Source organism: Periophthalmus magnuspinnatus, chromosome 4, assembly GCF_009829125.3.
Source record: "Periophthalmus magnuspinnatus isolate fPerMag1 chromosome 4, fPerMag1.2.pri, whole genome shotgun sequence".
Classification (NCBI taxonomy): domain Eukaryota; kingdom Metazoa; phylum Chordata; class Actinopteri; order Gobiiformes; family Gobiidae; genus Periophthalmus; species Periophthalmus magnuspinnatus.
Genome location: NC_047129.1, coordinates 8,002,333 through 8,027,136, shown reverse-complemented (window position 1 = coordinate 8,027,136; position 24,804 = coordinate 8,002,333). Strand labels below are relative to the sequence as shown.

The 24,804-nt window shown below is 41.0% G+C and overlaps 3 protein-coding genes across 5 annotated transcripts in view; 2 read left to right on the top strand and 1 right to left on the bottom strand.

Annotated features, from left to right (window-relative positions):
- Positions 1-21: 21 nt before the first annotated feature.
- zyg11 (zyg-11 family member, cell cycle regulator) lies at positions 22-4,125 on the bottom strand. Its single transcript, XM_055221098.1, has 18 exons — positions 3,895-4,125; positions 3,708-3,776; positions 3,439-3,604; positions 3,088-3,299; positions 2,691-3,008; positions 2,509-2,622; positions 2,321-2,437; positions 2,110-2,250; positions 1,850-2,026; positions 1,721-1,785; positions 1,508-1,607; positions 1,392-1,442; positions 1,147-1,308; positions 950-997; positions 675-872; positions 543-595; positions 323-420; positions 22-219 (listed from the first exon to the last, which is right to left on the bottom strand). The coding sequence occupies exons 2-18, from the start codon at positions 3,735-3,737 to the stop codon at positions 32-34; spliced, it is 2,238 nt and encodes a 745-aa protein (XP_055077073.1). The 5' UTR covers positions 3,738-3,776; positions 3,895-4,125; the 3' UTR covers positions 22-31.
- A 3-nt stretch (positions 4,126-4,128) lies between these two features.
- LOC117370345 (cytochrome c oxidase assembly factor 7) lies at positions 4,129-5,508 on the top strand. The gene is made up of 3 exons (XM_033965743.2): positions 4,129-4,529; positions 4,625-4,765; positions 4,862-5,508. The coding sequence occupies exons 1-3, from the start codon at positions 4,421-4,423 to the stop codon at positions 5,305-5,307; spliced, it is 696 nt and encodes a 231-aa protein (XP_033821634.1). The 5' UTR covers positions 4,129-4,420; the 3' UTR covers positions 5,308-5,508.
- Positions 5,509-6,477: 969 nt separating this feature from the next.
- The window catches only part of LOC117370343 (ras-specific guanine nucleotide-releasing factor RalGPS2-like), a 65,401-nt gene continuing 47,074 nt past the window's right edge, over positions 6,478-24,804 (top strand). The window contains exons 1-2 of one of the 3 annotated variants that reach the window (XM_055221047.1): positions 6,478-6,661; positions 24,452-24,537. The gene's annotated coding sequence lies outside the window, so the exon portion shown is untranslated. The remainder of the gene's footprint in view (positions 6,662-24,451; positions 24,538-24,804) is intronic. The other 2 variants (XM_033965739.2, XM_033965740.2) reach the window with 2 other exon arrangements.

The following is a 24,804-nucleotide window of genomic DNA, read 5'->3' as shown; positions in this document are numbered from 1 at the left end:
GGACTTGTAATTGGACTGTACCTGTGTGAGATCACTGTTCCGCTGGGCGTCTTGGGAGTACATTTACAGGTTGCCCAGTTCGGGCGCGGTGCCGCTGTAAACTCTCCAGAATACTCTCTGCCAACATTTTAACATCTTTGTGTGTTTGCGGGTGAGCTTGGACCTGTTCGAGCTGTTGCAGCCCACCCTCCTCCAACAACATGCTACAGTAGCGAGAGGCTGAGAGGAGACAGAAATACATTTTGTTAAAAATGGGGGGAAAAAAATCTGTAAAATAAGAAAATAAATGTAGAAAAACATGGCCTGGATTTTGGTGTATTACCATTCTTACTGCAAACATGCTGCATGGCCCAAGCTGCCCATAGTTGGACACCAGGTGTGTGAAAGCACTCAAGTAGAGGAAAGAAAGGGTTAAATGACCTATGAAATGAAAAGGACATTATATTATATTAACTGTTAGTATATTGAAAGCACTCAGACAGGCAGGTTACAGAGAATTCTTACATGACTTTCAATTTAAAAGGGGAAATACTGTAGCCTACCTGTAAGCAACCATTTCACACTCAGGTGGGGGCCACTTTGTAATAACATTGTGCTAAAGAATAAAAACAAAACAATAATTAGCCTATTTAGCATATAATTATTGGCACTTGCTCACAGTGGCTATTTCTTACTAGTTGTTCGAGCAGCGTGGACCTCAGACTGGGGCTGAGTGTCCAGGACTCTTCTCCTCTGGATGTGAGATGAGCAAGAATTCCTGCTGCAAAGTAACTGACCTCCACCTCTGAGCTGTGCAGTAAAGTGCTAATATGGTCTAGAAAACCCTGCACCATCAGTTCTCCATGAAGCTCCGCAACTTCTGCTATATTATTCTAACAAAATATCAAAACATTTCATTTTTTTCACTTATTGTCTTGTTACACACAATTACAGAAAAGCAAAAACTCACCAGCAATCCAAGGACCTTCTGTTGAATGGAGGATTCGTTGGGGAATGACTGCAAAAAAATGAGGGAGAAAGTTGAGTACATATATAAAATTTCCCAGGCACACTTGTTTTTTTTTACTTGAATAGAAAAAATAAGTATAACATTTAGCATATTTACATTTACATTATTTACATTTACAATATGTAAATACATTTTACCTCCAGCACTTTTATAAACAGATCCAGCCCTTGGTTCTCAATAAAATGGCGGCAGGTTGTGGGCGATTCGTCAGTGAGATTCCAGAGTGCACTCAGAGTGAACTTGAGAGTGGCATCAACCACGCCCTGAGTGGCCTTCTGTCGAACTATATGCAGTAGTTGCTGTAGGTGAAAAAATTAAAAATACAAAGAATAAAAATAAAAGGTTGTGTCACTGGACATTGGAAGACATTAAGAAATTCTACCTTCACTATAAACAGCTCTGCTCCAAGTTGGGCTGTCTGCTCTGTGGACAACTACAAAAAGAGAGACAGTGTAAGAAGTGTGTATTATTTTTTTCCCCAGTGATTACAAAATTTACTTTGGCAGCAAGAATAGAGATGATGGCTACAGCCATCCTCTGCATGTTTTGGTCTTCATGATTGCAAAGCCACTGCATCACAAGTTTGGCTGCTTCAAACCTAAAATAAAATCAGAATACAAATAGGTTAGTTGCTTGCTTGCAATTCAATACGTTAGCAACTATAGGTCTAATATATACATTTGACTTTCAATGAAGGTGAAAGTATATTACCGATTGAAGGGGACTTCCTGCAAAATCCGATCACTACACAAAGACAGCAGGCAGTTTTTCTGTAACTACAGAGAAAAGGCATAATGATCAGCAATAGTGTGAACAATTAAACATTAAAATACAAAATACCTGTTGATGGTTGGGAAATGTCCTCATTGCCTCCAAAAGAAGTTGAGTGACGGTGCTCAACAGTCGCACTGGCATTCCTGCTGCCAGGTCCTGCTTTGTGAGGTTAAAGACACATGCACTGGCTGCAAGCTGCACATTCAGAGTGGCCGGGTGGTTCCTCATTCCCAATACAACCAGCTGCAGACACAGAAAAAGCACATGTTTTGTCTATGGATATTTGTGTAAACTTAATAAAAGTTAATATTAAAAAAATTATTCACCTTAAGGATATCTGGTCTTGGTTTTTCCATGACGTGGGTGAGACTAAAAAGATGGAACAGGGCTTCTCTCACAAAACCTTCTCTCTCACTGTACCTACGAAGTGCTTCACATATCTGTGTCTCGTTGGCCTCGCCAGTTACCTTTTAATCACAAGGTAAATTGCTACAACTTTATTACATCATTTATAATATAATACGCATTTATAGCCACCTTAAGATTTCCTTCTCCAGAAAGAAAATCTGAAAATCCAGCCTCTGTAGCAAGAAGTCCAACAAATGTCATTCCTGGCCTCTCCTCAACAAATGCTTTAACAGCAGCATCAGTTACCTGTGATAAACAATTAATTGGTAAAAAATAGCTTTACAATCTTGAGTAACCATTTAATAATCTGGACATACATGCTTTCTCCCTGACACATCCAGGGAAACAAGTGCAGGCAAAATCCCAGGCTTTCCAAGAAGTTGACGGGCTACGTTAGAAGTGAACTGTTTGTCATCACTGATATCTAGATGCTGCATATTACAGTAAAAAATTAGTTAATGATAATAACACATGAAGTCAAAGGTAACAATGAACTAACCTGTAATACTTCCAACTGGCCGATGACACCCAGCAGCTGAGCAGTGCTCATCTCTAGTCTTTTTAACTGATGCAGAGTCAGAGACCGTAGCCTCTCCTTAAGACCCAAAAGAGGAGTCAGGTTGGTGACTGATGTATTGGATAGATCCAAGCTCTCCAAACGAGGCAGGGAGCAAAGATCCACAAGCCCAGAGTCATAAAAATCCACATTGGCTAAAGACAGGGAGCGTAGAGCGTGGAGCGAGCTGAATCGATACTGGATTGGTTCTTCCAGAGAGGACATTGTTAGACCTGTTAACACAAGTCGCTGGAGGGATTCCTGTGTAATAAGAACATTACATAAATGATGTGCTTAATTAGGTAGAAGTGAATGGTGTTATTACCATTTCTATGCTCACCTGACAATACTTATTGGTGGCTAGGCCTTGTAAAATATCAGGTATTGTGAGATCTGCATTTACTCTAGCAGCATCAAGCTCCAGCAACCTGTGGGGACAGAGGGCTCTCTGAAAGGCCTCAGCAGAGATGCGTGCAGTGCGGATACATGCTCTCCTCAGACGAAGATATTCACTGTTCCGAAAGACTCCCACTGTACTGTCATTCAAAAGACCTACAGGAGGAGAAGACATGTCACTTGAAATTTAGCTGAAATATAATATATTTAAATCAATGTGCAATGGGATATTTTGTGGAGGAAGCAGATGTACAGGACTGGAATTTGAAAGCTGCACTGGTATTCATGCATTTACCTTCAGTGGCCATCTTGGCTAAAAGCTGGTCTGCCAGCTCTTGCGGAAACAGTACAGCTTCTCTTAAACACAGGGATCCATCAGGGCGCTTCTGACAGTAATATCCCAGGTTCTGGCTTACGTAAGTCAGGCACAGGTCTGTGAGAGCCGCGGGGGACGCTTCATCCTGGAGGTTATTATCATGGTCACTTTCAAATCTAAGCGCAGTTATCCAGCATCATAGAAGACGCGAGGCACAATGTAAATGTAAAAGTAAAAGTATGACTTACCGTATTTAAAAAACAAGCGGCCATCGCCATTGTTAAAACTTATTATTCGTTTGTGCACACGTAGAAAAGCTTTATCACAAAAAACGATCAAAATTCGATCTTTAATACGCAAGTATGTTACAATCTGACATTATGAGGATCATACGACGAGTTAAAACGTTTGTTAAAGACGATCAAGCTAGCTCACTTGTTGTTGCCTAGGTAGAAGAAATTCGCTTTTCGTGCAAAAATGTTGTGAGCCGTCGGCCGCGCTGGACTGCATCTTTAAGAGATACTGACCAAAGGCTGACCCGACAACAGCTCTGAATTTACGACCGAGGCTTCTGGATAGTTTTCACGGAGTGCCCATATGTCTATTTTTGACTGGACCGAAGAGTGACAGTAAACAAAGGTTATAACACAGGAAGTACACGGAGTGGGCGGGGCTACGGAAGCCTACTCATTATACACATTACGGAAGAGTTTGGCGCTATACAGAAGCATGGTTGCATGAGTTTAAATATTTGCCTGCAGTATTCAGTATCGCAGCGAAAAGTATGTTTGGCTAATCGAATTACGTATGTAGAATATTTTTTACATTTGCGATTATACAGCACTGGCAGTTTCGAGACCCCCGCGTAATTTTTGAATTAAGTAATACCAACAAGGTCATAAGCTGTCGGGGCAGTGTTTGGTAACGAAATTAAACGTGCCATTTAAGTTACCGAGCTTCTATGATGGCTGGGCTCATTAACTTTGAGGATGAAAAAGAGGTAAAGCAGTTTTTAGACAATTTAGGAGTGGAATACAGTTTTCAGTGCTACAAAGAAAAGGATCCTGAAGGTATGTGCACTGTCCTCAGATAAGTGGTGCTGAAATAGGTGTTTTTGCAATCCTACCGACAAATTATTAATCTTCTTCTATATTGTGACTCGTAGGGTGTCAGCGACTGGCTGATTATTTGGAAGGGGTGAAGAAAAATTATGAAGCTACAGCACAAGTGCTCAAACACACCTGCGAAACTTATGGACATGGAGAAAGTTGCTATAAACTTGGAGCCTATCACGTCACGGGGAAAGGTATGTACTGTAGTAATCAAAATTAATAAACAAAAAAGCCTCTCGGTTTGACCATTTAAATCTCTCTAATTTCTTTCTTCGTTAATATTCCACTAGGGGGCGTAGCTGAGTGTCTGAAAACTGCCTACTCCTGTTTCCTGCGCTCCTGTAATATTGGAGGAAAGAAATCCATAGATGCCTGTCACAACGTAGGTCTGCTGGCTCACGATGGACGAGCTATGGGTGGAGAACCAGACGTGAAGGCAGCTCAGCAGTATTATGAGAAGGCCTGTGTGGGTGGATTTGCCCCTTCATGCTTCAACCTCAGTGCTTTGTATATCACAGGCAATCCAGGTGGTGTGGCCTCAGATATGTCACTAGCACTAAAGTATGCCAACAGAGCTTGTGAACTGGGACATGTGTACGGATGTGCCAATGCAAGTCGCATGTACAAGCTTGGTGATGGCACAGAGAAGGATGAAAAGAAGGCTGAGGAACTGAAAAACAGAGCCAAAGATCTTCATGGTTTGGCAAAGGAAAGGCAACTTAAATTTGGAGAGTGAATGTGAAACACTTCAACTTTGTCCTGAGAACAGCTCTATGTAGTTTTAAACATATCAAACATAAACACTGAAATCAGCAAATGTGTGGTTTGGGTTTATGTGTGATTCCTACATTTTAATTCTAGCAATTATAAATTAAATTCAGGTATTCAAAGTGAATTATGATCCATTTCCATTAGAAATGATCATGCCTTCTATTTTCGTAGGAAAGGAAGTCTACCATAGTAACCACTATAAGCAAGACAAGAGTATAATCATTGAATACTATATGAATAGTAAAACATTAATATTATAATATGAATATTGATGTTAACAGTATTGTTTTTGTATTTTTTTTTTTCCAAACAGTGCTGACTTTGTAGCAAGCAAAGTTTATTTATATGGCATCTTTCACACAGAGCTTCACAAGAAATTAAAACAAATAAAAAAGCACACATTTACAAAAGTCAATACAATACAATAAACTGGCAGTCACAGCAGCCCAAAAAAAACTACTGCATTTTAAAACACTAGACCAAATAAGAGTGTTTTCAGTTGGCTTCTGGAGGCATTTTGTATTTACAATTATTTAAACCGCTCTGATATAAATTTCACCTGTCTCCCCGGATAGCCCTATGAGTTAAACATGTCAAATATAGCTTACATGAACACCAATTCTGAGGCTGATTTATTCTTAATGACAAAAACATTGGAAATTATGTCCCATTTATTCACATTATAGCGTGGTCTTTTGGCTCTCAAGAAATTTATCCAATCAAAGTAGAATGAGCCAAATGAGCTGCCAGTTTTAATGTTGAAATGCAGTTGGTTTAAGCATAGAAGGTCTCTCTCCCTGATCACTACCTAATAGCCAGCACATGTAGCCAATCATTAATCAGTGCTAGTGCAGCCCTCAGTGAAATCTAGAGGTTTAGATCTTTCATACACCTCCTTTAATTGATTATTATTTTGAGGAACACGGGTTACAAACTGCAGAATTATCTTAGCTCCACAAGAGGGCGATAGAACAGAACACTTGAACTTTTTGAACTACAAAAGTCGTGCTTATGTATTTCTGTGCAGAATTAAACCTGTTCATGCATTTGACTTATTTCCCGTTTAGATAGGAGAAACATCAACTATTTAAAAAGACAAGTGCTGTTAAGTGTCCCATTAGTGATGGCAGGGTCTACTGTAGCTCCGCCCGTAGCCGTGCGCCTGAGTCTCATTCAAAACAGAGCACAGCTGTTGTGAGGCGCATCGCCCTGTCCTTACATTAGCTCACATTGTTAGCTGTCCTGTATCTCCTCGTCTGCTCATGAACCCGCTGGAAACCAGGCTGCAGGGAGAGGAATACGGCGCATCTCGGTGAGTGGTGAGTGATATTTTCGTTTGCAGTGTTACTGTGAGGTTCCCCGCCGCAGTGGTGTGAGTTAGCAGCTAACCTACCCCCCACGCACGGTTTGGGTGGGTTTGTTTTTGAGCGAAGGATGCTCCCGAATCAAACTTCACCGGGATTCAGAATCATAGACCCAAGGGAATGATAATCCTTTACATCAGCAAACTTTGTTTGCAAACTGAGTTAATAGGCTTTTATTTTGATATCTTTTTTAAAATCCCAACCCACGTGAATATACACAGACGCCGCACCCACGAACAGCGCGGAGCCTACAGTTTGATTTGATGCTAATGTTAGTGTGCGCTGCCCGCCTATGCTAATGTGTTTAAGCTAGCATGAGTTGTTGCTGCAGTGTGCTAATGTGTGATTAAAAAGCGGGCGAGCCCTGAAACCGATGAGTTGTGCTTTTACGTGAAGTCCTACTTTTCGCATGTTTGCAAACTGTTTGTCTGTGTCCCCGTGAGCGGGAGACTTTGCGTGGACCGGGTGTTTGGTGCACAGTTAGCCATGAGGAGCTCGTCCTGTCCGCTCTCAAACCGTCATCAGTCATTGGCGGTGATCTCGGGTACGTTTGCCTCCAGGGAGAGCTATGGGTGTGGCGTGGGCTCTCCCACGAACAATACTGCACACATCCACAGCCTGCCTTCATTCGTCACAGCACATTATTATGAAGGTCTGAAAGACATGCCGCATTTAGAAATAACCAGAGTCAAGTTGACATAATATGAAAAGCCGAAACCAACAGCAATGCGAGAGATACTAAGTTGTTTTGCAATGATCTGGCTAGCTTTGATCAATATATGAGGACAGAAGTCAGTACACATATCTATGGATAATCAAAGTCCATGGATAGCTCATCCAGAGGCTAATTTAAAAGGCGTAGGAATGTGCAATAGTGTGCTGTTCAGAGCTGCTGTTCTCCAATGTTAACATATGACCTGGAGGTCACTGGTTCACTCTCATGACTTGCATGCCTTACAGTAATGTGGTGTCATGATATGCTGAGAAGACTGTAGAAATCGCTCAAGAGTTCAATAACATTCTTTGGTTAAAAAAACAGAGAATGTCTAGTTATAAATGTCAGAAAAATGCAGCATGCGCAATATGTGATAGGGCTCCTAGTAAACTGAAGAAACAGAAAGGGAAGCAAATAATGCCGTTGCATTGTTATGACTGTAAATGGCTAGCAGAAAGGTGTAGTGAATTTAATCTTATAATTTGGTAGATTCATAATTTTTGTGTGAAAAACACTCAACTGATGTTAAACAGTGCTTTTTGTATTTATTGGTGTAGAATAAACATGACTTGCAACTAAGTGACAAATTGTAGTTGTTTTCCTTCTGCTTATATCAGTTTATCAAACTTTTTCTTAAAATGCCCCCCTGGTAAGGTTACATATCATCTCCTCCACCTGAGTTAATCCAAGTGTACATGGGGCCATCTGCTCTGTACTGCTGTCAGACTGTTGAGTCCAAGGCCTGCAGTAAATGTGATTAGTTGGTGATTACGTGTGTGCATGAAATGAAACTCCTCTCACACTCAGATCCCTGTGTTTACAAGAGAAAAGGATAAAACACGGTGCAGCTTTCCCTTTGCGTCATCCACTATAAGCACTGGTGTTTCTCAGATGGAGTTTCTCTGATATACATTACACCATTGTTGCCTCATGCCTTTTGTGAAATGTTTGTGGATGAAGCACAGCTGCTCTCTTATTCTTTGCTTATAGAACAAGGCTGTGTATCAGAAAAAGCAGACTTTTGTAGGAGCATTGACCTTACACAAAGTCATTAAAACATGTAACTGCTGATGAAATACTAGTTTGGAATAAAATATGCAATTTACCAAAACTCTACTTTCCTTGTCTTGTCAGGTGCGTCTTGTGTCAAATATGATATGTCCCATTGTGGGACTTTTTGTTAATACCTTGCTCGATTTATAGTCTTTAGTAGATTTTAGCCCTATTTGTTTTAGTTTTTAATCCATATTCATACTGTGACCCATTTATTGATATACAAATTGAATTGTGACAAAACTGTATTGTTGCATCCCTACTAACCTATATAATCATGCCTATTATTTGTCACGTATTTGCAACAATCATAACCTCTAGAGGAGAGATCTTGTCCCATCCCTAATGATTTTACTGGTATTCTGTTGCTATAACGCTATAAAGTTTATACTTCATATATTTGTAGTGTGCCTGGTGTCTAATGCTGGCTCTGTTGCCCGGGCGACAGAACGTGTGTCTCTGCCATATTCATTCAGTGCAGATGGATTTGCACAGTCACATGTCGCCACACTCCATCACTAGGAGACATTAGTCAGTTAACATTAAATTTCTGCTTTTGAAGAAGAGAACCTTTACATTTGCTCCTCAAAAGTCTAAAAGATAGAATGATCAGACGATCAGCGAACCTGGCCTGGTCTGCTTGCCCTATGCTGTTCAGTGTTATGTTACGTGTAAAGTGTAAGATGACAGGACATGTTAACATTCCAGTAAAGCTTTATCTTCATAATGTGGTAATTGTTTGGTTAAAAAATGGATGGTTTGATGAATCTCGCTGCCCTAATGGCAGATTTGTGGATGGTATTTCTGGTCTCTGGTGTGAGGGGGTGTATGAGGGTGCAACGGCTTGTGCTATCTCAGAGACTGGCACCATACGTTTAGTGTGTTCATCAGACAGGCCTGTGCCATGATACTCAGAGGGAAGTTTGACCTCACCTCCTCTCAGTGTTTGGATCATTTACCACGTGCTTCCTGTTGTGTTGTACTAACTGCATGTTTTGGAGAAGTGACTTAAGTGAAGAATTGACTTAAAACAACAGTCAGAGGTACAATTGTAATGTAGACAGACTTGTTGCGCATCCCTCTTGTACATGTAGGCAACAATACATTTAAAGTGGGCAGCAGATATAGTGTGCTTTCATAAGAGAGGGGTAAGTTGAGCTGTAATGCAACTGTATAAACTGTACAGTGCTAAAGATAGGATCAGCTGAAGCTGGTAAACACGTCACAGTTTGTCAGGTCTGCACTGAACCTTAACTGGTTTTGCATCAACTGGCACATTTTCCTCTCCACTGGTTTTTAGTTTTACTTCTATAAAACAGAATATTTTGTATATAATCTACATTTTTGTTGTGTAATGCATGTGATACTCATTCATACCATGTAGGACTTCAGTAGGGCTTTGCAGGTTTAACTGAGATAATCGTCAATGGTCAGGTTTTTTTTAATTTATTTAATTTATATCTGCAGCTAATCCACTGTCAGTAAAAGCCTGTGGCTTGGAGCAAAATTCAGACTTTATTTTTTTAATTTATTTTTCGTTTATTTTCAGGAAATAAACTGACATTTGTGGTTGTTTTTCATAAACAAATTAAAATTGTGATTCATTGACAAATAAAGTTTCTTTTTTTTGTCATATCCCCCAGCCTTACTGTCAACTTACCAATATATCAGTTTCCTGTGGATGGACATTATTGGACTGAACTGATGAATTGTTGAGTATACATTGGGGATTTTCAGTGTAGACAGGAGCTGTTTATTGTCCAGTTGACAGTGACTTGGGCCATGAGCATTTTCAAGTTCTAGTGGACAAATGGAAGAAGTTGACGTCTCAAGTTTTCAAAAATGCTTATCACCACTTGGCTGATTTGACTGACTCATCATTTATTTGAGAAACCGATAGGGCTTCCTGGCTTGGATTTTGGATCGCTTTAATAATGCCATATTATATTGCATAGTCTTTTTTCAGTGTCTTTTCTTTATCAGTTCTTTTGAAGGATGCAAGGCAACTGATCACAATGGCCTGTTTCTTTTGGATGAAATTTAAAGTGATGTTTTAGCCTCCAGAAATGTCCTTGAAGTTTGAAACTGACTCCCAGTTGCTCCCCGCAAAGTGTAAAAGGATTTGCCCTTCATCTGAAAAAAAAGTGTGTCAGTCTTTTACATAATTGTTGCTTTTATTTTATGGTTAAATCGTGAAATGGCTAATGTTTATGCAAGAGTATTATCAAGGTTAGTTCTAATTTAACCATTGGCTGGTTTAACTTAAATATTTTCTTGTTCACTTTGCCTTTAAGTCACTTGGACTGCCCATTTGTTGTCAGAGTTGATGGTGGGCTTTTCTTCAGTTCTGGGGGTCATGGGATCAAAGGTTAGCCCAGGTAGAGGGGGTATAATAAAGCAGTTAAAGAGTGTAAAATACCAGCAACGAGGCACTAACTCGACCAACACTGAGGGCACGATCCTTTTCACACATTTTGTGTCACATGGTCCTCCAGGCTGTGGGTGGTGGCACAAAACTGTATTTAGGAAAATGTAGCTCTAATTTGTTTGCCTTGTATAAGCTGTTTTCACCACAGCTTGTAAACTGAGCATTAACGTGAGTGGGTGCATTTGTAAAGGCCCGGGAAATAAGCTTTTAACCTAAGCCTATCTTTGTATGATGACTGTTTTTATAGCCTTTTGAATGGATTCCAGGACTACGGCGATGCACAATAAGAGGCCTTTGAGGTAAAACTCTGCTTACTTTTGGTCCAACGGTGGATAAACAAAGCGCCGCCTCGCCCTTCCACTTCCCTGTGCGTTGTCCCGATCCGCTGCTTTGTGCCTCTTCTGTCTGTCTGATCCCTGGTGTTTTGGCCCAGAGCTACACCGACAGTTATGTCATGGAAACTTATGAACCTAAAGTGCAATGCTGCCAGACAATAGATCATAAATATGGGAAGATAATTCAACGGTTTATCTCTGTTCTTTGAAAAGTGTTGTTTGCACTGTCTTATCCTTCCTCCACATAAAAAGACCATCTACATAAACCTGTAATCTTCTCATTATTTTCCCAGCCTTATCCCACAACAGTAAATATCCAATTTTTTACATTTTAATTCTGCAAACTGTTAATCTCCAAAAATATTTTCATTGACCTACAGCACTTTTTTCCACAACTGTTGTTGCGTTGCTTTTCCGATCAGTAGGTTATAGCCAATAATATCTCATATATATCTAGCTTTTGCGTGATACTCGCATGGTCTACTCAGTTTTTTTATTTTTTATTTTCAACAGTAGTAGTAGTGTTAAAGAGATTAATACAGTGGATATTATAACTTTGCACTTGATTGGTTCATGATTTAGATGCAAATAGTGTAATTCTTCATAATAAAAATGGTGATTTAGGCCCATTATATAGGTCATCTACATTATTATTACTTAACCGGATGCTTGTCATTGGTTTGAGCTCAGGTAAAAGGCCTGTGTATCTCTGGGACAGTCTGAGACAGTAGCAGCCCTATTCATTGTCACCCTCATCATGTCCCAACATGCACCAATGGCCTGCTCACACATGCCCTCTATTTTTTTGCATTACACATCGCTAACTGTCAGGCAGCTGTTTATTTACAACACTGTATTGTAAAGGCATGGGCGTTACAACTTGTACAGGGATTTCTAAAGAATGAGTAAACGGCATCTTCATGTAAAGTAAAAAGACAGATTTCATTACACTTTTCAGTCACTCCCAAAACTAAATCTAACTCACTAATTTTTCCAGTTGATATGGTCCATATAAATCTATAATTCCAATCAAATAAACGGTCTAGTGTTGACTAATAAAATTTGGTTGACGTTGATGTCATCATTTCTGGTGCCACAGGCTACTTGTATCTGGCCTTGACAGAAAATTACAATTGACAACAAAACATTGTCTACTCCCTCAAAATTTACACATTGGTTGACAATAGCAGTACTTTTTGCAGCAAAGTAGCTCCACATAGTGACCTGCCCAGTGCTGCTGTCGCTGGAATTGCTCATTCCTTTCAGCTCTTCAGATTGGTGTCACAAATGTGTGCCAACGGAAGTCATGAAAGCCTTAGCTCTTAAATCATCAGTGTGGCATGCTGTGCTCTGTGCTGGTTTTCCTCTATTGTTTTAGTGTTTGAATTATACAGTAATTGCTCTCTATTGCTACACATCTATTCACATTGCACTTGTTAGCTTATTTAGTTAATGACTAGCAAGCAACCATCAAGCAAAAATGACTACAAGCAACATAGCTAGCATAAACATAAAAAGGGAATGAGTCACTGCCTTCACCTGTGTTATGTGGTGTAGATCCACTTAGATACAGGTGCAACCTTTTGTTTGGGGCCCACACAAGACTGTGTCTTAACTCCTCAAATAATCATGAATGAACTGTCTGTATTTACAAGTCTGGTTCAGAACACGATAGATTTTGAATTATGTCAACAAAATTGTGATATTTTCTTGAATATCAGATATATTTCGATGCAAAAGTTAGTTTTTTGCTGATTGTAATTACAAGGCATGGGGTTAAAAAAAAAAAAACAGAGGTGTTACACATAAACCGAGTAAAACAATTTGCACTCTAACTATTTAAAAATAAATTCTGCTATATAGTTCTGACCTGCACTCCACCTCAATGTTCCACTATAAGCTCTTAGGAATGTTATGACATAAATCCCATAAATGTAAGGTATGTTTTATGACCTAACCTTTGTTGCATTGAACCTGAATACACACCTTGTAGCCTATGTATGATAGATTGCATATCATATTACACTGCGTATTACTTTTTGAATACAGTAGTGCCTGTTCTGTCTTTCACAGCTAGGTAAAGTGTGGAGGGGAGGGGCGGAGTGTGACATTGCTGATGGAAACAATGTCTTTCCTATTTTTAGTCAATAGATGAATGTTTGGTGGTGCATGCATTCTGTCTGTGCTTGTCTTCTGATTGCAACTGATGTAAACCAGTGCTGTCTCTGACCCTGTGCTCAGACTGCACACGGTGCAGCTGCGGTCTGGTGGCTGTGAGTATTTAGTATCATTTAAAATATGAGAGGAGCTCAGATGGCACACCGTGCAGTGCGGTGGTGCTGGCGGAGGTGCCGCAGAGGTGCCGCGGAGCTCCGGTTCAAATCCGCTGGATTCTGTTTTTGCAGGACGCCAGAGCTGTCTGTAAGCCTATTTCCTTAATAAGTAAATAATTATCGCGCGAACATGTGGTCTCACACATGCAGCTGCAGAGCCTCCAGTTCTGGTGTGAGTGTCACACCGCATGTAAACAGGACCGACACAGGAGACACAGATGGACCAGGTGCAGACTGAGTGAGGCGTGAGCAGCCACACAATGTATACAGCATTGCCCCTGGTCTTGGATCTCTGGGTGGGGCACCTGTGGGGGGCTTGTTTTGGGGGAGAGGAGGGGGGGATGGGTGGGAGTGAGCGGGACTGTCCCGAAATGGTACGGCTGTTTGAATCTCAGCTGTTGCTTGACCCCCATTGGAGTTGGTTTCCTCTTGCCCCTCTGTCTCTCTGGCCTGGTTTGTCTCTAAAATGCACACACACACTACACACATACAGTAGACAGGAAGAAGCATGCGGTGTAACATTTGTCTGAGAAACATCAGAGAATAAGTGTTTTATAGCTGCTTCAAGATGGCAGTAAGAACCCTTTCCATATAAGTAAAAGATCCACCGAAACATGTCCACATTTGGTAAATCTGACTGTGTTTTGTTTTGCTCTGTCACTGTTTGCTGCTTGTTACTTTTCTGTCATTAATTCCACGATTTATTACAGTGGCACCACACAGGAGTCCTTGTGTAGTTCAGCTGATCCACTTGTAGTTGTATTCCTGTTACAATACTCTCTGCCCAGGCATAATGCTTGTGCAGTTTGTGTTCTGATGTTCATGATGGAAATAATTACACATGGCAATTGCAATATTTCTTTTCATAATTTCAACTGAACACCAAATCCAGGGGTATGCTTACGCCTGTCACGATAACACATTTTCAAGTGCGATATATTGACGATAAATGATGTTATTGAAACCAAACCATAATCCAAAATTACCCCCCAAAAAGAACAAAATTGTTAAAAATATTAACTGTAATAAATGAATAGCACAATGCATCATTTTAAGTAGTTTGTGTCTATAAGGAGTCATAGTTCATAATTTGACCCTCTACAGCTCAAATCTCACCATGGTTCAGAAAAATAACCAAATATTTCCCACTAGTACAAAGAAAAAGTACCTACAATAAATACTGACCCCCTAAAACTATTGTTCCATTTGTCATGTATTGAACGATAATTTGCTATTGTATTTATCGTGACAGGCCTACGTTAACAGCATTACCAAAAATGCTGTTAATGTCTGACTTTGTTGTTAGCCAAGAATGCTAATATGGATGTTGTTATTTTCTGATGTAGCACTTGGAAAATGTAATTCCCCTGTGCTGGTATCTTGCCTTACTCTAGCCCCATGACCTTTAACTTGCTGACCTCTCCCACAAATGACTGCAGAGAGTGTCGCTCTCTCTCTCTCTCTCTCTCTCTGGCCAGTGTGATGTATCTGTGTCATCGTACGTTTGCTTTTCATTCTTTCACACTGAAAACAGATGTAAATACACTATTTAATCACATTACTTCTTTTTTGTCTATTTTGACAACTCAACTTTGCTCATGTGGCACATGGAAGATGTAACAATAAAATAGTTTTATTTCTAATGTTAAATGTACTGTTGCAAGTTTCTTTTTTTTCTAAACAAACAACAAAACTAGCTTGTAAAATGACCCAAACATACTCATGGTGATATATCAATATAGACGCCCACATTATTGTTACTGTATTGATGATCATTGTCACGATATATTGGTATATTGATATTTTAGCACACCCCAGGGGCATGCCATGTTGGGAGAAGTCATGCTTAAACCCTAGGTGAGTGTACGTGCTCTGTTGGGCAGGTTCAAAGAGCTCCGTTATGGTTCAAGGCGGATCTTTTTAGCTCGCAGATAACCATCAACAAAGGTGAAACCCACTCCCTGCTGTTCACTGTGGGCCTGAGAGGAGAGGGGTGTGTACAGCATGTTCTTTTAATCTGCACTTTCTTATGTGGTGAGAAAGTTCACCAGGGAATTTTAACTGAAGAACAGTTTAGCTTTGTTCAAAAGGATGAGGTTATAGATTTTTATGAAGTAGAAAAGAAGTCTGCTGGGTGATAAAACAGTGATAGGTAGAAAATGTAAAAATATGGCCCACACATTCTTAAACACAAGCCATCTGATGATAAAACAGAAGTCATTTACTTCAATGATGTTTCTCTTTTCTTTTCCGAGTCTGACCTTGTCCTGCTGTGAGGACAGCGGCTTCAGTGAACAACATTCATCACATGAAAATCCAGTTCACTTGCTGTTTCACTGAACGCTCATCAAAGGTTTTAGTTTTAGTTGATACTGTCAGACTTGTAAACAGTCTGCCAGCCACCGAAATCATCCAACTTCCTGTGGCTGGATTACGCAGTTGTCATTTCTTTAAAGAAGGTATTGTTCAAACCAGAAGTGTGGGTATTTGTCTGTGTGTTTGCACTCACATAATTGTACACTGCATCAGGTTGTAGCATGTAGTGACTCTAAAGTCTCTTTCACAAGCCTGAAGGCGCTGTCTGTTAGAGTCCTCTGTGTGTGAAGTGGAGATGACATATTGTGGTTGCATAGAACATTGTTTAGGTAAATGCCGAAATAGTTTAGTTTGACTCAGTTTCCATCTGTACTGAATATACTAAGAGCTGTGTTTCAGAAGGAATGGGGGTGTGTTGAACAGTGTATGACAGAATAATGGTATGTACTTGTTGTAGACATCACACTATAAAAGAGGGGCTCATCAAATTACATGGTAGAACTGACAAATGATTGCACAGGCTAGACTTTTGTCATATATTGTTGTAAAACGTGCAGATATCCCTGTGATCTTGAATCTTCATCTGTATTGTTTATGAAATTAATATGAAATCATTATTGTTTTTATTGAATAAAATCAATCATTTGGATGGTGCAGTATGAGGAAAAGGATTACATTTTGACCAAATTAAGTCGGTATTTAGTTAAACAGACGGTAGTTTATTTCTATGGGGTATTAACTGCTAACACAACATATTTAAATCACCTTTTTATTGTTTTGAAAGTATGAAATTTGTCAAACAACGTAATATCATGTTTAATAAGTTTCACTTCTGTTTTTGACACTCTGAGTCAAAAGTCACTCCTCCTTCAGAGTGACATCACAACACACGTCGGCCTGCGTATATGATGTCCTATAAAACCACTTTAGGCGTGTTTTTGAGAGAATATTATAACATGGTAGAAAGCTTTAAAAAGACTTTAAATACACATCTTTTAAAGCACTGAAGCTTGTATTGAATCTATTACATTTCTATTGGCCTGCTCTTCCTCATATCAATAAAATGTCTTATCTTTTAAATGTCACTCAGGGCACACTCCTGCTGCACTAGTGTTTTTTCCGTGTGTGGTCTGCTGCTGACCAGTTCCCTCAGACTCATAGAGGAAGACATACAGATGCTATCAGCTTCCTGAGATAGACACTGCGCTCTTCGCCATTGTCCCCGCCGCCTTTCTTTGTTAATAGGCCGTGCAGGAAACACTATATCTGGTCACAGCCACTGCCAGGCTCTCAACTTCCTCTACTTCCTCTTTGCACACGTCTGTCGTCACATTCAGGTCATTAACTGCAGCCCTTGAACTTGCACGGACTGTGTGCTGCCTATGGCCACAAATCAGGGCAGTCTTGGCACAGACATGGACAGACTGTGATCTACTGCTGTGCCCGCACGGGACTTCCTGCTGCTGGGGGGGCTGCCTCATACCTCTGCCACACGACTGGCACCCTCCTCCACCATTTACATAAAGCTATGAAAAGCCACAGTGAAGAAATGCATTGTTTTTGATTAGAAAATCCAAAAATAAATAAATGCAGGGCTGATTTTGTTGGTTGTTGCTAGTTTTACTAGTAGTTTGTTTCAAAACATCAAAGTATTGCATTTAATTGCTCTATACTGAGGCTGAACAGGTCTGTCTATCCAGTGGAGGGTCTCTGCAGTAGTGAAGCTACAGCACAGAGTAGGGTAAAGGACGGCATCTAAAAAAAGCACAATCACACCCGCAGGGCAAGCTGGTGCCACAGCACTAAAATGTATAAAGGGGAATTTCACAATTAGGGTTAAAGTAAAAGATCTTTTTAAAGCAGCTTCCATTGTGTGACATAACAGACATGTCTCAGTTCTGCAAGATGAGCTGGTGTTATGTTTCTTTTCCAAATAATGCCTAAATGTTTTCAGATTTAAGAATACTCTGAATTATTTGTCATATCATATATATTTCAAAGTCGTTTTATTTCTTTTTTCATTAGAAGGACTAAACTCTTTCCCATATCACCCAGCCCTACTTTTTACTATTACTTAATGAGCATAAAGAGGAATAGATACTGCTAATGCCATGAACATCACACTACAGCTGTGTTACATGTAGAGTCAGCATCTTTCACTCTTTGTCTGCCCTCCTTCCTTCTCATATGACAGCTTTCCTTTACTCAAGATTTTCTAAATACAAATGTTATTCAGTTTTGCAGCTGCCACAAATGACACTTTGTTTTGATACTTTGATTTGGAGATTGTTATTGTATGCTTCTTCCTTTATCATGCCTTGTGATGTCTATTATACAAACTGTATTCTAGTCCCACACACACATATTCATGAGCTCATGAGTCAGTTGACAAGAGCACAGCTGGTTACTGTCAAAAGGAGTGTCACTCCTCAGGCTTCTGACCTATTGATTTAGTGAAACCGCTTACAGTGACATTTATGACTCCACAAAAGCAAAGTAAGCAGTGTGAAGGGCAATTATACACCTGTACTTCTGAGTATGAAAAGAAAAGATCAAGAAATGTACAGTGTACAAATGTACAGTTTTTGTTCAAAAATCTAATTAATTTTACTGATGATCACCAGTACTGACCACTGCAGGAACTTAAAAAGAGCTGTCATTTTGTGGAGACGGCCTTAGTTGCGTGTTCTGCTTATTAACCCATCAACAACAGATCAACAGAATGTTCTCTTGCTGCCAGACAGATTCAAAAATTGGAGACTGGTAAAATGGTTGATGTTGTTTAAATAGCAGTTCTGTGTCCTTTGGTAGAGTAACAATTCCTAGCAAAATTTTTTGTGACTTGTCTTTGAGAGTATAGTAAACAAAGACTTTATGAAGATGATTGCTTATGAAATGATACATTTCATAGCTCGGCTCTGTGGTAATGCTACTCTTTTTCTCGCCTGTCCCAGATTAGACCTCACAACTGATTGACCTTCAGTGGAGCTCGTACATCAGCGGCATGTTAAGTGACAGTGTGAAGAGGCTGTTAGTCTTGTATTCTCTCACGCACACACACACACACACACGTATCGCAGGCTCTGTGTGGACAGCCCACCCGCTGAAAGCTGTGTTTCTGTGGACGACCTGCTGTTATTAGAGCCTGAGTGTGATGGCCCCTCCCTTAGAGCTCGGATCAATACTGTGGCCCCTGGGGGTTTCTCAGGACATGTCTGTCTTAATGGCAGCACTGTGAACAAGTACATGTTTTATGTTTATGTCCCTTCAGGGTTTTCTTTGAATACTGCTGCTTATATGCTTATGCTCTGGGGACATGGAATGTCACCTCGCTGGGGGGGAAGGAGCCGGAGCTTGTGCGGGAGGTTGAGCGTTACCGACTAGATATAGTCGGCCTCGCCTCCACGCACAGTTTGGGCTCTGGAACCCAACTTCTTGAGAGGGGCTGGACTCTCCATTTCTCTGGCGTTGCCCGTGGGGAGAGGCGGCAAGCTGGTGTCGGCTTGCTCATTACCCCACAGCTCAGCCGCTTCGTGTTAGGGTTCACTCCGGTGAACGAGAGGGTCGCGTCCCTGCGCCTTCGGGTCAGGGACAGGTCTCTCACTGTTGTGTCGGCCTACGGGCCAAACAGCAGTGCAGAGTACCCGGCCTTCTTGGAGTCCCTGGCAGGGGTACTAGACAGTGCACCGACTGGGGACTCCGTTGTTCTCCTGGGGGACTTCAACACCCATGTGGGTAACGACAGTGAACCCTGGAGGGGCGTGATTGGGAAGAACGGCCTCCCTGATCTGAACCCGAATGGTGTTTTGTTATTGGACTTCTGTGCTAGTCACAGTTTGTCCATAACAAACACCATGTTCGAGCACAAGGGTGTCCATCGGTGCACGTGGCATCAGGACACTCTAGGTCAGAGGTCGATGACCGACTTTGTTGTTTATATTCTCCATCGGGTCCTCGAGGGTTCATGGGAGTATGCCCAACCAGTCCACATGTGTTTTGTGGATTTGGAGAAGGCATTCGACCGTGGCCCTTTGCTATGGGCTGTCCGGTCCCTGTATGACCGGAGCAGGAGCTGCATTGCCAGCAGTAAGTCAGACCTGTTCCCAGTGCATGTTGGACTCCGCCAGGGCTGCTCTTTGTCACCGGTTCTGTTCATTATATTTATGGACAGAATTTCTATGCGCAGCCAGGGGCCGGAGGGGGTCTGGTTCGGGAACCACAGGATTTCATCTCTGCTGTTTGCGGATGATGTTGTCCTGATGGCTTCATCGAGCCAGGACCTGCAGCAGGCACTGGGGCGGTTTGCAGCCGAGTGTGAAGCGGCTGAGAATCAGCTCCTCCAAATCCGAGGCCATGGTTCTCGACCGGAAAAAGGTTTTGCCCTCTCCGGGTGGGTGGTGAGTCTCTGCCCCAAGTGGAGGAGTTCAAGTATCTCGGGGTCTTGTTCACGAGTGAGGGAAGGATGGAGCGTGAGATTGACAGGTGGATCGGTGCAGCGTCTGCAGTGATGCGGTCGCTATATTGGTCCGTTGTGGTGAAGAAGGAGCTGAGCCGGAAGGCGAAGCTCTCGATTTACCGGTCAATCTACGTTCCTACCCTCACCTATGGTCATGAGCTCTGGGTAATGACCGAAAGGACAAGATCGTAGATACAAGCGGCCGAAATGGGTTTCCTCCGCAGAGTGGCTGGGCGCACCCTTAGGGATAGGGTGAGGAGCTCAGTCACACGGGAGGAGCTCGGAGTAGAGCCGCTGCTCCTACACGTTGAGAGGAGCCAGCTGAGGTGGCTCGGGCATCTGCTCAGGATGCCTCCTGGACGCCTCCCTAGGGAGGTGTTCTGGGCATGTCCCACCGGGAGGAGGCCCCGGGGAAGACCTAGGACACACTGGAGGGACTATGTCTCTCGGCAGGCCTGGGAATGCCTTGGGGTCCCACCGGAGGAGCTGGAGGACGTGTCTGGGGTGAGAGAAGTCTGGGAGTCCCTGCTTAGACCGCTGCCCCCGTGACCTGGCTCTGGATAAGCGTAAGAAAATGGATGGATGGATGGATACTGCTGCTTATAGAATACTGACCATGCACCTGCATGCACATTTTCTCATGGGTGACATTTAATCACTGTGACGTAAGGTTGTGCCATATATCATATCAGGAGTGGTATATTGTGATATATTTTGGGATGTTATGAAATATATGGAACTGCGTGCGACCAAACACATCCTGTCACTGCCAGCCACATACTGTGACCTATGACCTCGTGACTCCCAGTACAATAAACTGCTTTACAGTTTAATTTGACACATTTACATTTTTAGCCGTTTGAGTGATAGAAATTCAACACTTGCGCTGGATCACGCTGTCAGCTTTTGCGTCACCTGGTGCAGGTTCACTACTCATATTGGGCCCGTTGTTATAAGAAGCAACCAGAGCTGCAGTTTTGGAGATGCTCAAATATTTGGTTCCTTTGGTCCATTAGAACATAGATCTACTATAAAATCACATCCCTCTATTGACCCACTTTTGACTAGTGTAGAGGCAATATGGCCAAAAATCACAATTTTATTTATTTTTTATTTTTTCTACACACTGGATAATTACAATCTATTTTAATTGAAGTCAGAGCAGGGACTGCTGGCCTTTCGAACAGAGGAAGCTCTTCATATTTTCATTCTAATCATATCCTTTTATTTAAGAAGTTGACTTGAGTTACATTTGTATAGATTTCATATGTAATCTAATTTGAATTGTTTAAATTTACAATGACATTTACAATGTCAATTGTTTAATTGCACCATAACCCTGCTTTACAAGTAAGAATGTACGATTTTGATATTTTTCAGTCTTGCTTAGTAAAAACACAAATTAATCAAATGAACGTGATTAATTGTCCAGCCCCACTCTGGTGCATCTGCAGAGATGCATACTGCACCTAGTCCCTCTGCTTCCTGTCCCCTTCTGCCTCCTCTCCCCCTCTGAATGTAGGGCACCAAAGAAGACACTCATTTGTTTACTCCATCCTTTTTAAACCAACCGCAGGCTCAAGACACTCACTCATTTTGTCAGTGAGTCAGAGGCCTCCATTTAGCTTTGAGTTTGATGTGGGATTGTTTCTCCTTAGAAGTGGGGCCTATAGTTAACATCTCCACGAGCCAATCTGTTGAAGTCACTGAGTACTCTCGTTCCACTTCAACAAAAACTTCAGACTTGGCTACAACTGGATACTTGGATTTTGGGTTCTCTTTTTCAGATTGCCACTCCAAATGATTTGCCTCGTAGCTTTCACTTTGAATATTGATTTAATTTAGCATAATTTGCAGGACTTAGTATTTATTCGGTGGCTTGTAACTGGCTACTGGTGGTTGATTTGTAGAACTGACAAAAATTGTATAATTTAATTTAATTCTGGCCTACCAATCAGATGCATTCATCACATTAATCTATCACAATTTTTATTTGAGAATTGGCTATAGATGTTTCCATTACAAATAACCAAGCTGATCATTGAAGATTACAACTCGATTTTTTTTTCACTCCGTGCAAGTTTTTCCCCCTTTTGCCCATTTTAGTACATTTTTGAGAAAACACACGAACATCAGCCAAACATTAGCTACACATGCTAAGCACACTAATCCTCTGTGTGAGGCAGAGCAGAGACTTGCACCTTAAGACAGACGCAGTGGAAAGTAAACATGTGTACGCTCGCTCAACCAAATGAGATTAGGCCCGGGACAGTCTGTTAGTGAAGTTGTTTGCGATATGTGTACTACAAGTATAATGTCTACCGTTGAAAGAATGTGTGTATTTATCAACTCAGAAATTCACTGGAAAAGAAAATGACTTCATCTGTTGTTGCATGTTCAAATTAAAGGGTCATAAAATTACTAAAAACACTTTGATTTGGTCAATAATTTAAAATTGTGTAATACTGCACATTTCATTATTACCAATTCCACCTTTTTGTTTATGTTGTGTGCTCACTTCATAAACTCGATAACAGATGACAACTCATTGTTTTTGGACCACTAGAAGCAGCAATGTGACATATGAATATGAACTGTTCAAAGGTACTTATTGACAGAAGACCCATATTGGTACACTCTGTTCCTTTGTGATGGAGCCAGTTTTGCAGACACTTCTTTTGTTTGAATTGCAGCATGTGAATGTGTGAACGCTGCAAGGCATGCTGGGGGACCGGGGAGGAAGGCGAGCGAACGGTCTCTGATTCACCGTCACCTCCTGTGATTCACTGATCACCGGTACATCCTCCGCAACGTGCTCCGACTTGAGCCTTTCCACTCGCTCTGCTATAAGCTCCTCTCCCTTCAAACCCTCCAGTCTTATCCATGCGATGTGCTGATGCATGTGAGCTAATGCCACACAATAACACCATTCTGCAATGCCTCGAACATGAACAACATTAAGGAATAAACTTACACAAAGAACCTCTGTTATCTGTGGTAGCTTTTAGGGTTTTGCAAGGCTCAGTTTGATTCAAAATTGTCCAGCTAATGTTATGACTTTACAGAAGGGCATAAATAAATTCAAAAAATATATATGAATTACACTTTAGTTTGAGTTAAGAAATATTATGTACAATTTTAGCTAAAAATTCTAGACAAACATGAATTGCTCAAACTACCATTGTTTTTTAATATGTGTCCCTTTTGCACTGATAAGTCCTATGTTTTGAGATATACATATACCGTGGGTAGACCAAATTACAAGCTGCTAGCTATCTTAATTTAGACCTATTTCCTATACTTTTTGCTCATATTTAATCTGGTTATAACTACAGCTGTCAGTAGACTATGGAGCCTCTAGTTGTACATTAAGGGTTGTAGTGGAGTGGGGGTATTGTCTGTTGTTTTGAAGTTTGAGGTGTGGCTGACTGACAGAGGCCCATAAAGGTTTAAATTTGGGGCTGCTGCTATAAATCTGTCCTGACTAGTTTTTGGTTGGAGATGCTCTACTCAAGTTTTGAATTTTCTTGGCTTTGTTCCATAGTTTAAAGTTTATATGCACTCTAAATGATCCTTGTGCTTTTTAAACATCAAAGGGGATGTGAGGATGTGGGCTTATATCTGGTGGCGTCTGACGGCCAAATCTAACTGTGATCATTCGGCATTTGTCTGCAGTCATCACGAGTACAAGGTTTATCTTTAAGCCGAGTGAGACGCCTACTGGGCAATATAAGTATTACAACAGAAGTAACATGCGCCAACAAATGACACTGAAAGCTACTTTTGTTCTTTCAGGATTGATTAACTGTGTTTACCCCAAATGCATGCGAGTTGGCATTGTGAATAGTGTTGTGGGGTTAAATTTGCCATTGAATATGTTATGTAAAATGTTTATTTTAATGTTTTTTTAAACTATAAACTTGAGGTTCATTTATTCAAGTAGCCTACATGGTTGAATTCATATAAGCCCCAGGAAAATAGGACTAATACTGCTTTTGTTATGTCTGTTTCCTTATTTCTGAGTTTAGGGGTGTAACTGAAGTGCATGACTGAATGCGTGAAAAACTCAAGCTGTGCTGAAAAATATTCTCTTCTGTGTTTTTGTGCAGGCAGCAAGAGGAGGATAGGACCTGACTGAGCAGGACACAAGCGTGCAGACCTCAGCCCTGCACTATGCACATCTGACACACACCCTGTAAGTCCTTTTAGAGGTTTGGAGGAATACTACTTTTCAATAAAACGTGTAATGCACCATTTCATGTTTAATTGTGTAGTATTGAATAATATCAACATCTGCATGAGGGGTAGGACTCCATACATTGCTTGAATATCCACTTACTCCCCTTTTATGTAAAAAGATTTTTCTTCCGATGTATTGTTCACATTAAATACATGTGTAAAATATCAATTTTGGCTTTGCACTTTATTTTAATTGACAAAGCTGTATATTTTTCAAAAGCTA

Coding starts and splice junctions, on each gene's coding strand:
- zyg11 (XM_055221098.1), bottom strand. CDS start 3,737: ATGGCGATGGCCGCTTGTTTTTTAAATACG. Junction 2,623..2,690: donor GCCAGTTGGAAGTATTACAG/GTTAGTTCATTG, acceptor TGTAATATGCAG/CATCTAGATATCAGTGATGA. Junction 421..542: donor TGTGAAATGGTTGCTTACAG/GTAGGCTACAGT, acceptor TTCATTTCATAG/GTCATTTAACCCTTTCTTTC.
- LOC117370345 (XM_033965743.2), top strand. CDS start 4,421: ATGATGGCTGGGCTCATTAACTTTGAGGATGAAAAAGAGGTAAAGCAG. Junction 4,530..4,624: donor CAAAGAAAAGGATCCTGAAG/GTATGTGCACTG, acceptor TGTGACTCGTAG/GGTGTCAGCGACTGGCTGAT. Junction 4,766..4,861: donor CTATCACGTCACGGGGAAAG/GTATGTACTGTA, acceptor ATATTCCACTAG/GGGGCGTAGCTGAGTGTCTG.